The 13,646-nt window shown below is 38.5% G+C and overlaps 1 protein-coding gene across 1 annotated transcript in view; it reads right to left on the minus strand.

Annotated features, from left to right (window-relative positions):
- The window catches only part of SLC9A9 (solute carrier family 9 member A9), a 366,051-nt gene that overhangs the window by 338,109 nt on the left and 14,296 nt on the right, over nucleotides 1-13,646 (minus strand). Inside the window, exons 3-4 of the mRNA XM_067465985.1 lie at nucleotides 10,540-10,617; nucleotides 6,720-6,796 (exon numbers count right to left, since the gene is read on the minus strand). Coding sequence (XP_067322086.1) covers nucleotides 6,720-6,796; nucleotides 10,540-10,617 — 155 coding nt within the window. The remainder of the gene's footprint in view (nucleotides 1-6,719; nucleotides 6,797-10,539; nucleotides 10,618-13,646) is intronic.

The following is a 13,646-nucleotide window of genomic DNA, read 5'->3' on the forward strand; positions in this document are numbered from 1 at the left end:
CCGGATCTCAGGATCCTGAATCTCCAGTTTTCATGGCTTGTCTTTAAGTAGCAGAAGAAGGTGCAAATTGTCTCAGTTCCAAGAAAATCTTCCATTCAGCTACTAAAGCCAGAACTTGCTGGGTTTAATTGATTCATTGCTGCTAATTCCATTGCTGACTAGCTAATTCCCTCCAGAGCATTTCTGTGCCTTTACTTTTTAAGAGAGAGAGTGCACTGCTTATTCCTATGAATTTTCCTTCAAGAATAAATCAATGGGGCATCTTATTGACAGATCCTCATGCTGCATGTAAGGCACACCACTTGTCCAAAGGGCCTGTCTTGGGGATGTATTTCACTCTGCAACCATCAGGGATGAGGTGCATTTCAGCCACCATTTTCTCAAACTCATTAGCATTGAATTTGGTGAAGCCCCATTTCTTGGAAATGTGGATCTTCTGACATCCAGGGAACTTGAACTTGGCCCTCTCTAATTTCACTTTGCTCTGGGACCTTGCTATCATTGTGCAGTGTAAATGCGTCACTTTTTTGTCCAAGACACCTATAGTGTGTTACCAGATAAATAAACTATAATATATGTTATTTTACACTTTTGTTGTTCCGTCTTCCAGGAGCTTGGTTTGCATTGCCCCTTAGTTGCTTGAAATAGCATCCCTTTGTATTTCCCCCAGGGTTGCTACAGTCTTAGCAGCACCCTAATCGTCAAACATGAACAGAGGCTGGAAGCCAGCCTGCAAGCCTTTTGTAGCTATTGGTTTAAAAGAGTATCCTTTTTGTGTAGAGACCGCCCTTTTTCCTGGGGATGAGATCTCCATTTTGGAAAAGCTCTCCTGCCTTCCTTAGTATAGAAAAAGCCTCAGATGTGCTGATGGCCAAGCTAGGCAGCTCGGACAAGCCATTGTGAGTACGGTTAAGGTTAAGGTTACCCTCTCGCCTTTGAAACTGGTGCTGAGCTCAGATAGAGAAAGACCAGCTCTTTCTAAAGGACAGTAGCTCAGCACTGGGGCAGGGAATATCTCAGGATTTCTCTGCCATTGAGAGAGGCTCCATTACATCTCCAAAACTAATCTTGAGCTTAGATAGGGGAAGACCTGCTCTTTCTGAAAGATAACCGCTCAGGGTTAGGGTAAAAGATCTCAGGATTTTCCTACCATTGGGGAAAGGTTAACTTGGTAACTGAAGGAAAAAGGAAAGAAAGAACATCTATATGGTTTCCCAAATTGACTGTTTGTGTTTGTAACTCCATCAAGCTGTGCCAAGTCTGTCAAGGACTTTGAAAAATAAATGTTCTGTTGATGTTCAAATCTGGGCTGGCCTCAGTTGCTGAGAATCTTGAGCTTCAAAGAAAGGCACCCGCGGTTCACCCAGATAAAGAGAGAAGCACATCTTAGTTTTAACTTTAGTGTCTGGGTGTGACGGCACAGTTGTTATATTTTTACATGCTATGTTTTAACTCTGTGAGATTAGGCCCAGGCCCCCTGCAAGCCACCACGAGTCCCTTCAGGGAGATGGAGGCGGGGTGTAAAAACAATTTTTTATTATTATTATTATTATTATTATTATTATTATTATTATTATTGGCTACTTCAAGGGTGTATCTCTCAACAGAATACATTTATTTGAACTGGGAAGACTTTAGAAGCAGCGCTTCTTTGTTATAAGATTTCCCCTATGAAATGTCTTAGGATTACACCAGGAACATTTCCCCTATGTGTAGTCCTATGGGTTTTTTAAACTTGTGATAATGTGTAAGGATCTCTACATCCAGTCCAGTTGCAGGAATTGGATCAAACACTGAGTGAAAAAAGGTTCTCTATTACATAAAGGTCCACATGTCCATTCTAAATTAGGTCAATCCTGCTCTGAGTGTACATATCATGCCAATAAATGTAGTGGCATTTTAAGAAATTTTTGAATCCTTAATCATGTTCATGAATTACTTATACAACTCAATCACCATGCACACTTTACAAAAAACTGGAGGGCAGTCCAACAAATGACCTGAAGAGCAGTCCAATAATTGACTCTGAAACAGAGGGGGAAAGGTAATATGTGGTTGTTTCAGTTGCCAAAGTAAACAGAAAGAGATTATGCCATTGACAAGTCTAGTAATACATATGAAAGATATAGAAAGATATAGAAAATATTTTAAATATATATAAAATATAGAAAAAATAATCTATGCAATCTATATTAATAAAAGGTGAATTTTAAATACTGGTGAGGTTTGGGGGAATTGATCCATGATGTTGGGAATTGTAGTTCACCCACAATCAAAGACCACTATGAACCCCATTGATGATAGATATAGACCAAATCTGGCACATATTCCCATCATGAGCAATAGAAAATACTGATGGAGTTTAAAGGAAATTGAGCCATGATGTTGGGAGTTGTAGTTCACCCATATTCAAAGAGCACTGCAAACGTCACTGACGATGGAACTGTCCAAACGTGAAACACATACCCACCATGACCAATTTTAAATACTGGCAGGGTTTGAGGGGCGATGACAGATGACAATTGGAGCTATAGTTCACCCTTATTCAAAGAGCACTGTGAACCCCACCAATGATGGATCTGGACGAAACATGGCACACACACCCATCCAGACCAACTTTAAATACTGGCGGGGTTTGGGGGGATTGAGAGAGGATGACAGGCATTGTAGTCCATTCACATCCATCATACTGTGTGTAAACTACATCCTGTGAACCATCTGTAATTTTAATGGGTCCATTCAAAAAATCCAAAATTAAACTATGACTATACATGGAATTATATTATGTAACAACATCTGAAACATTTTCTGTTCCTGGTTTGAAAGTGTTATTTCCAGTTTAATTGTGCAGTACTTAGTTTGAAAGTAGTTGTTATACTCCAGAAACTTCGTTTTTTGTGGCTGCCACAAACTATGTAGAATTGAGACTCTGTGAGATATTCACTGAAAAATGATAGCAAAATGTGCTGCAGGGTGTCCTTGGGCAAGTCACATCTTATCTTCAGATGAAGTGTAGGGGAAAACCACTCTGAATAAAACGTGTCATGAAAACCCCGTGATGGGGCTGCCATAAGTCTGAATCTACATAACAGTGCACAGCAACAAAATCACAGACCACACCTTCATCCTGACATAACAGACTACTGCAGACTGTTTCCCCAAACATGTTGAACAAACAAAATAACTGACTAGCAAATACAACCCCAAAGATACTTGTTAAGGAGCACAGAGGGGCCAGAGTCCTTCAAACTGCTAGAGGTAACTCACTGAATTTTAAGCTCCTACAAATGAAGCATTTCTTAGTCTTTTGACTCAAAACTGGCATCATAAAAAGGCCCATAAGTGATTGCAATTCTGTGTATAAGCTGTCTCAATTTACATGCTTTAGTTGGCATTCAGCATGGGACTCTTCTGGCTGAACCTAGAATAAAAGATTTGGCACAGAGTATGAGAAAGATTCTAAACAAGCAAAAGAATCACAAAGTGCTTATTTGAACAGCTTTCATGAAACAGCAACAACACTATTTTGTTTATAGCAACCTATGAGTTGTATGCCACATGTCCAACATGCAATATGTTGATGGATACAGATTTTATAAACAGCAAACTGCTTGAATCTAATGTTTTTGAATTTGATCCCCTCCCCACCAAAAAACCCCAAAAGATTAAAAAGTTACTCTTAAACCCTCAGGTCTGTGTGTGTGTATATATATATTTGACTTTAACATAGCTGGCTAACAGTTAGATAGCTAAACTAATTTTAAAAGTCATGGTAAAGAACTAAAGTATATTTTATCTACTACCAGCTTCTGGGAGTATGCTTGTTGGATCCCAAGGCCTGGCCCTGACTCTCCAGCTTTCATGGGTCGCCTCCAAGCAAGAGAGAAGAGTTCTCATCCTCTTGTTTTGGTGGACTCTGTCTGGTCAAAAGCTATGTAGAACTCAGCAGGGCACCAGCTTTCTACAATCTAAAAAGACGAATTGATTGGTTGCTGTTACTCACATGAGCCTACCTAATTACTTAATTAAACTTCTCCTTCTTTTCTAGCTGGAGTAGCACCAGGGCTCACCTGCTGCTGTGCATCTACCTTCTGGTTAGAAGCAACTTCGCTACAATAAATTTCCATTATCCTACCTCCCCAAGTGAAGCAAGAAGGAACAAACTCCTTATTTCACCATGATCAGAAAAGCATCCTTTAGCTAAATCTTAGGGGCCTACACTAGCAAAAAAATCCAGCTGTGATTCAGAGTACATGGAGTCCCTGAGTTACAAACATCTGACTTACAAAAAGTTCATAGTTACCAATGGAGGTGAGACAACAAGAAGTGAGAGAAATTTTCCCCTAGGAAGGGAAATTCATTCCTGAAAGAGTTATCATGCCAAATGTTTCACATTCCACATGCCAAATGTTTCACATCCAGTTATCACAGGGACAGAAAGTGAGGTCTTCTGAACAGGGGCACAGACAGCAAAACAAAGACCACAGAGGTGTCACCTTTCTCTATGCTATCCAAAGCAAAACAAAGACCACACATATTATCTCATAGATTCTCCTTGCTGGTTTTACACTTAAAAATGTACCTGTTTTGACTTACAAACAAATTCAACTTAAGAACAAACCTAAACAATCTTGTTTGCAAGCTACTTGAGATCAATGTTCATTCAGAGAGAGACAGGAGTCAGAGATCTGAGAATTTGTAGATGCATCACCCCTTTTTTCAAATAGCAACTCTTGGGAGAAAGGTGAAGTAGTGGAAATGGGGTCCCTTTTATTCCTTTGTTTGTTGTGCTTATACCTTATGACGTGGCCTATGGCTGGTGGCCTACATGATACCAAGGGATACATCCGCTCCTGTTTTTAATTTGGACCTATTTGGGAGACAGTGTTCAGTACCACAGATCTTTTAATGTTCAGACTAAACCAAGGAGTGGATTCATTCCCCCACAGACATTTGAGCCAGTGATAACCATTGCTTTTGACACCTCCCCCTGGTAGTGGCCAGAGCACCATTGGCTGGAGAGTTATAACTAAGTTAGCTGGATTTATTATAAAAGATAAAGTTTTTGATCATGTTCTTGTGTGCCTTCTAGTAATTTCCCACTTATGGTGACCCGAAGACAAACTATGGGTTTTCTGAACCTGAGAGTGATTGATTTATCTAAGGTCACACAGTGGGTTTTCAGTTTAGGAACTGAACCTTGTTCTAGAGCAGTGGTCCTCAACTTGTGGGTCCCCAGGTAGTTTTGGACTACAACTCTCAGAACTCCCAGCCAGTTTACTAACTGTTAGAATTTCTGGGAGATGAAGGCCAAAACATCTGGGAACCCACAGGTTGAGAACCACTGGTCTTGAGTCTTAGTCCACTGTTTAAAACCACTACACCACACTGATCTTGGCTGTTCTTAAATTATTTTAATAAAATACATTTCAACAAACAAACACCCAAGAAAGCTGAATCTGATGCTGCCGCTTTAACAGTGCCAACGTGACATTAAATATGAAAGTTCAGACTTATGATAATGTGAAAAGGGAACATATATTTTCATCGTTCATGTACACCTTTGCTTAAGCATTGATATAAAATGGAGAGATGACTGATGCTAAAAGTTAATTGGTTGTATAATTTCAAAATGGTCTTTGCAAGTTCAGGACTTTGGTTGCTTGTAAATTAGGGTACTCTTATAAAATCAAAAGTATCACCGTAAATTCTCCTGCACAATAGTTAGAGTCTTAAATAGCTTCAAAGTTGTACAGTTCCAAGATTGTCAGTAACATACTGTGGCTTTCTTCAAGATAAAATGGGAAAGGGTGGTGGCGGTCACAGATAATTTACTGAGTATATAATTTATGAATTGATATTACTCTAATTTTATCAAATTGGAAGTACTGTGAAATAATTATTTTAAGGACAATTGTCAAGCATTGATCATGTGCTGATATTTGCCATGTGATGGATATACATGTTATTATTTCTCAAGATAAGAGGGATTGGGAGTGGAAACCATTTAACTCTGAATTCCTACTGCATGTTTGCACACATAAACAGGAATTGTGTTGATAGTCTACTTGCATCCCATAGCCCACATTTTCCCTACTTTTGCTCCAAGTAATGGAGGATTCTTTTCACGACTTTTCTTTACATCCCTACATGATTTGCCACATATCTGAAATCAAACCATCCTTTTTCCTAAATCAAGTTATTTTTGTTCTCATGCTACAGCAATATGCACGCAATCAATACTCCTCTAAGTACTAGATTCTGGGAATGAGTAATTGGGTATGTACAAGATTGTATATGAGTGTTTGCTTCCTGCCTTGTTTATGAATTCCCAAGAAGCATTCTGTCAACACCTGCTGGAAGCAGAATAATAGCTCTTTTATGAAATCCATATAACATACATACACAAAAATAACTTTTTGTACTGTTGTAATTACTACAACACCCATGAACCATAAATTGATGAGCTACAAACTGAACAAAATGATAATAGTGAAGGGATAGAGGGAGAACTATAGCTCAACCCCACTCCAAATAAAATTCAGATGGAAATTACTGAATCCACATACATTTCATATTTAGGATACAATTTTCCTCAAGCCACTTGGGTCCACCTTGATGTATCAGTTTGACACTAGGAAATCACATATCGTGCCATTAAGCCTATACAAAAAACAACATTTTTAAAAGAGTAGTATTAAGTTGTGGATTTCACTTACCCTATCACAATGCAAGAAATTGCAGTCCCCAAAAAGGCATATGCTAAAATGGATCCCAAGTTACGAAAAAAATGTCTCTGTAACACAGAACAGACAAAAAGTATTGGAACTGTTATGTATCTTAATATAAAACAGAAATGTATTTTTTACTTTTTAAGTCTAAAAGGCTTGAACCAAAAAAGGTATTTTGAAACTCTCATTATGTTTTTGTTCTCAGTCACCAGGTTTTAGGCAGGTGAGAGCAGGATTAATTTCTTCTGCAAAGCTTTCTTTCCAGTAAAACCAACACTACAATGGTTGAATAGCTGAATGTGAGAAGGCAGAGCATCTTATCTTTTTGCTAGCTTCATTGATTGAGATAGCAGGAATCTGCATTAAGCCAGCTCTTTCTAGGGAAGTGCAAAAAGCTTGCAGGTGGCAAAAACTGCAGTTAAAATGACTCAGTACTGTAAGAATACATATTAGGAATTCTTCAACTTCCATGAAAGCCCACACTCCAAAATAAAAATGAATCACTTCCCTCGCAATCATTTTCTGCAATTGCCTGTATGCAAAATTAGCATCTTTCTCCTTTCAGCACACACACTCTTTATAAACCTATGGATGACCCTTCAGAATTACTCGCAGTGTGAATTTACTTCAAGCAGAGTCACTTTTTGTATAAACTACCTGGCATGATGTGAGTATATGTTATATGTTTGATGTATCCATTATCTTTACTACTGTAATTGTGCTGGAAAATACTTGTTACTCTATGTGATGTTATGTTTTGTTATAGATAAGAGTCTAGAGTTGCTGACTTTATCAACTCCCGAGGAAGGGGATTGCTTTCCCTGAAACAGGGTACAAAAATACCCGGGCACCCCTGTTGAATGCCATTGGGACTTTCCTTTGAAGACTTATTTTGAGAAGCAGTGCTCCATTTTTCACTGGACTTGAGTTGGATCTTTTCCATGAAGATTGTTTTGAGAGTGGCGCTTCATCCTCATTATTGTCTTCAGTTTACATATAGCCTCATGACTCAATGCTTACTTTGTTTATATGACTTTTCTCATTGAATGTATCCCTGAAGCCTATATACAGTGGAATCCCTATCCAGACCTAGAACTGTTACGTTTGAGAGCGGCTGCTCCTTTTGATTTCTGTGTACCACTGAATTGAGCTATGTGCTAGGGATTTTGGTAAATGGAATATTATATGCTTTTTTGATAATACACTTTGACATTACGCATAGATTGTTTTGTGTTTGTGCTTGTTTCATTTACTGTCAGGTAATATGAGATGAGAAACTCCCTCCTGGGCACACAGAAGAGTGGATGACCTAGAAGGTGCTGAATAGGCTGCACCCTGGGAATTTGAGATGCAGAGCTAATCTTAAGAAATGGGGCTACAAAGTGGAGTCCATGACATGTGAGTGCGAAGAAGAGCAAACCACAGACCACCTACTACAGTGCAACCAGAGCCTGCCACATGCACAATGTAGGGCCTTCTCACAGTGATGCCAGAGGCACTCCCAAGTGGCCAGCTTCTGGTCAAAGGACATTTAGCGTAATGGCAAGTTCTTTTTTTTTTTACTTTGTGTTTTTAAGTGCATTTAACTATACCCTTAACTTGCTTCTGACATGATAAATAAATAGGTAATATAAGTTTGTTCCCTTGACAAGGGCTCTTATTCTCTAACTCACATCTAAGGTAATTGGTTAGCAGGTCAGGAGTCAGGGACAGCAGCCTGTACATGAACTCTTGCAGCACACTGAAGGCAGCTGGCTCATCCATAATGGAAAAGGCAAACTTGAATACATGTGGCTCCATTGTTCTATGGTGTCCAAATAGTTTCTTTTATCCTGTAAAATTGAGTGTTTTGATCTAGGCCAGTGCTTCTCAAAATGGGCAATATTCCCATGGGGGCCCCGGGGGGGGGGGGGGGGCTACTGGAACGATTGTGGTGCAATCGGAGGGTGTTAAATACAAATTTTGGGGGGGGGGGGGAGGGGGGGAGAGGTGAAAACATAAAGAAGAAAAAATTGAAAAACCATTTGAATGTGTTTCATCTGTTGTGTAACATAGACTGAAAGTCATAGCCATTACTTCATTTTTCCAAAGGAACACACAAAATGCAAGTTATAACCTATCACTGGTGAAGTCTGCTGACAGGTCATACGTTTGTGCCGTTTTGTAAAAATAATGCCTTGCATGGATCTGGAGAAGTTTGTCACCATGTTTAGTAAAGGTAAGTAATGTTTCTTTTTTAAAAAGTAATATTGCTATGCAAGCTGCTACATGATCACTTTGCATACTGATCCAGACCAATATGGCTATGTCTTTGAATTTTAGTAACATATTGCATTACTCATAAGTGACAAGTAATATGTCAGGCCTGCACAACCAGCAGACCTCCAGGTGTTTTGGACTTGAGCTCCCAGGATTTGGAAACCCAAACATCTAGAGGGCCACAGGTTGCGCAGGCCTGTAATATGTTATTGTTTTGCCCCTTCAAATCATTTTTCACTTGTGGTATGTTTTCTTTGTTAGTTTTGTTCAGAAGGGGTTTCCTTTTGCCTTTCTCTGAGGTTGAGAGTGTAGTTTTCCCAATGTCACCCAGGGTGTCTCAATGGCTGAATGGGGATTTGAGCTTTGGTATCCAGAGTTGAAGTCCAGTGCTTAAACCACTACACCAGTGGTTCTCAACCGGTGGGTTCCCAGATGCTTTGGTCTTCAACTTCCAGAAATCCTAACAGTTGATAAATCGACTGGAATTTCTTGGAGTTGTAGGCCAAAACACCTGGGTACCCACAGGTTGAGAACCACTGCACTACACCATGTTGCATGTAAGTAACATAACTTTTGAAAATTAATAAAAGTTGAGCAACATGTCAGTTTTGGAATGGTGCTTTGAAGCTCTGATTTTTTTTAATTTTAAATGTAATTGATTTATATTTTGAATTGCATTACAGTTGAAATGGATTTCATTAAATTTTGCTTGAATTGCTGCAATTAATTTATGTGAAACAGTAAATGGTTTTTAAGATATGTTCTAAACATGACAACATGTAGGCAAATTGGGTTGCAAAGCCCAGATAAGTTTACTGAAAATACAATGTCTTGAAGCATAATTACCATTGCTAATTTTCAGTGTGCCTTCCCAGAATAATGATCCCATAGCACTTTGTCCTCCAAAGCACTTTATATTGTTTTAGGTCTGCTTGTATGTTCCACAAATGCCCCACCACTTTTTTGCCCATGTCCAGCATTATTTTTTAAATTTTTAATTACATTTGGCCTACCCATAGATTTTAAAATGTGCTGTCCTACTGTTAATGCTTATGTTATTGTTTTATTGTTTTTTGTTTGATTTTAATTGCTTGTATTGTTATTGCTTGTATTGTTTGTATTATGGGCTCGGCCTCATGTAAGCTGCATTGAGTCCCTTGGGGAGATGGTAGCAGGGTATAAATAAAGTTGATTGATTGATTGATTGATGTAGCCAACACAAGGTGAGTGAGTGATTCAGGGCCAGAACCGACCTTGTTTTGGTTCATTGTCACTAGAAACACTATATATACAAATGGAAAGTCAGCATTCTTGAATTGCATAATTACAACATAGCTTGAAATTGAGACTATCCCTCCTCCATTATCTGTGGATAACATCATTTTAAACTTTAGAATCTAAAGTAAGGCATTCTAAAGCATGCCCTAACTGGTAGTTTTACTAATCTATGTGTGGACTACATGTGATCAAAGGTTTCATTCAGGTCAACTGGGTTGAATCAATAACTGGGCCAGAGCACCTGCTGTAAATGAATATAGAAACCACTTACTTTCTTTAAACTGTATCCTGCGTGGAATATAATGGGAGGTAGTAAAACATTGAAGAAGATCGAAGGATCAAAGGTCATCTGCCAGAAATTTAAAAAAAGCAAGGTAAGAAGCATACAGCAGCATTGTTTTTGTTCCTATTTTATGTGGCCAGTTAAGTACCTTCCAAAATTCAGTACTCATCAAAATTCATAGCTACATTCACACATACATCTAAAAGTAATAACTATAATACAGTTGGAAGATAGCAAAATATAAAAGAGCAGAAATGTAAGTGTACAATTGTTACCAAAATAAGCAACTTTAACAGTTTCAAGCAGAGTAGCTGTATAAGTCTGTTGAATAAAGTAAAACAGCAAAAGATATTATAGCTTAAAAGATTCACCCAATAATTATGCCATAAAATTCCTCATTTTAGGGTAACACAGGACTTTCTATTATATTTTAATCAAATTTGCATTTGATGAATTCTGACATTAGTGAAGAGGGATATCAGCAAATTCATGTTCTACCCAAGTTGTCATGTAGGTGGGATATTATTTCTTCAATAGGATTAAAAAAATATTATGGTTTTTCAATCAGAAATGGTGCTGAAAAATCATGAACCCCAGAACAATCATTTTGACAATACTTAAGATTTGGCTTGAAGGATGTATAAAACACAATTGCCGTCATTCTGGATAAAGTAAGGACTGTCAAACCTGAGAGCTTATTGATCACTATTACTGATAGTGGTTTCCTTGGATCATAAACGGTTTGCTCTCATTTTCAAACAATTTCATGGAACAAAAGGATTGGGTGAATTGACTTAATATGTAATTTTACAAATTAGCAACATCACACAACCCTTAGTTAACTTTTCTATTCCCATTTGCACTACTGGGAAATAGCGATACAGCAATGAGACAAATACTTGTGCCAGTCTTGTTGCCCTAAGGAGCTTGAGCTTCAACATGCTAAAGTAAAGATGATGCAATATTGATGCAACAATGGGAATCTTTGCTGGCACAATTGTGCTGGATTTAACTTTTGTACATATTGTTGCAAAACTGGCTGTGCAACCTTCTGTTTAGCTTTTCTACAACCAGTTTGCACAACTGCTTGATCGGTGTATTTTTTTTATTGGATACCACCACCTCTATACTAGTTCTGAATAGATGCAACAGACAATTGAATAGGTCTTATGGTGTAACAATGACATGATTGGAAACAAGTTATGACATTGTCAGACCAACAATCCCTGGAGTATCAGGCTACTCCTTGTCCCAGTGGCATGAGAAGGATGCCTATACAAACATAGTCATTATCACAAATATGTTAATGTGAATATGAATTGTAGATATGAATTGTAGAATAATCTGTTAACAGGTTAAAGGGCACTATGTGTTATCCAATAGATAAACAGATGTAACGAATGATAAAGAGTAACTTTTTTAGCACAAGCTAATTCTGAACTACAGTTTTTTAAAATATACGTATAAACCATCTCAGTTCTCTGTGTATCATTTATTTCTAAATAGAGTAGTGCACTGTGCTGTATTTGACCTTTAAAACAATCCTGAAATTTCAGTTGGATTGAATAGCCAAAATCCTAACTGAACAAAAATAAGTTACTTAAAAATAAAATAGAATGATACTTATAACTATAAGCTGAGTATCCAAAAGGCTTAGAAACAGATTTCAGACTTTTTGTATTTTGGAAAATCTGCAATTGCATATATATATACATAATGGGATATCTTGGAGATGAGACCCAAGTCTAAACACAAAATTTATTTATGATTCATATACACTTTGGACATATAGCTTGAATGTAATTTTACATGATATTTCAATAATTTTGTGCATGAAACAAAGTTCATGTATACTGAACCATCAGAATGTAAAGGTAATACTATCTCAGCCACTAATGTGGATACTTTTAGTGTTGTAACTCAGCGTGTGCCTTCTGTATCTACTAGTGCTAGTAGGAGGAAACGAGGCTTGGAAGAGGAGGACGCTCAGCAGCAGCTGAAGCGCATTAGGGAAATGTTCCTAGAATCTAGTGATGAGGAAGACTTTCAGGGGTTTACTCATGAGGAGATGGAGATGGAGGATTACCGTGGTGTAAAGCGAGTAGCACGCAGTTCTGATAGCGATGAGGAATCCATTTCCAAGCGTCTTAAAAACATAGCAGATAGCTACGGGTCTGAAAGTGATGATGAAGAGCTGGACTGGACTAGGGTCCAGGAGGTTCAGGATGTGATTAATGCTCCAACCTCCAGTGGGGAGTTCCAAGGGTTCAAAGACTCATGGGTTTCGGATACTGCTTCTCAGGATGCAGCCTGGAGTGCAGATTGGCAGCAATGGAGGGAACGCAGTTCACCTGTGGAACTGGATGCACCTGGAAGCGAATCTAGTGGTTCTGATGGGATTTAAGGAGTAGCCTTGGGTCCATTATGTTGCAGAGTTCAAAGCGTCGTGTACCCGTGTATCCTGCTGTTAACTCTTGCCTTGAGTCCTTGCATCCAGAATCGTGTTTCCGTGATTGTGCTGACTACTTTGCCTGGCTTGGAACCGTGAGTTCTGTCTTCTGCCCTGACCTCTGGACCGTCTTGACCATTCTACATTCCTGCCTGTCTCCAGTGTGGACTTTGGACCGCTCCTCATTCTGCTTTTTGTGTTGTGATTTTTGAACTGACTGTGTTCCGTTCTAACCATGAACAGTTTTGCCTGCTTTACTTCAGTTTTCCTTTTTGCTGCCCAGACTGCCTGGGTTACTTTTTGTTTACATTCCTGCAAGCCGCAGGCTCTTTTGTTTACAAGCTCTGCTGAGAAGAGCCCTTTGACTTGTTAATTTGCCATTAAACACCCTTAGTTAACCCTTAAGCTGCTGTTTTGCCTCGTTGCTCTGCCTGGGTCCTGGCATTTAGATTTTGGAGGATTTTGGAATTCTGAATATGAGATACTTAACCTGTAATTATTTGCAGGGCAATGATTTGACTTGAATTTAATGTACCATGGAGTGATAGAATAATCTATATTCCCTTTCCTTGGTGTGCCTCCTTCAACACTTTATTAGGGGGACTCACAACTAGGATTTGACCTTTTAGTTTAATCTTTTTCAATA

Source organism: Anolis sagrei, chromosome 3 (genome assembly GCF_037176765.1).
Source record: "Anolis sagrei isolate rAnoSag1 chromosome 3, rAnoSag1.mat, whole genome shotgun sequence".
In the NCBI taxonomy this organism is placed as follows: Eukaryota; Metazoa; Chordata; class Lepidosauria; order Squamata; family Dactyloidae; genus Anolis; species Anolis sagrei.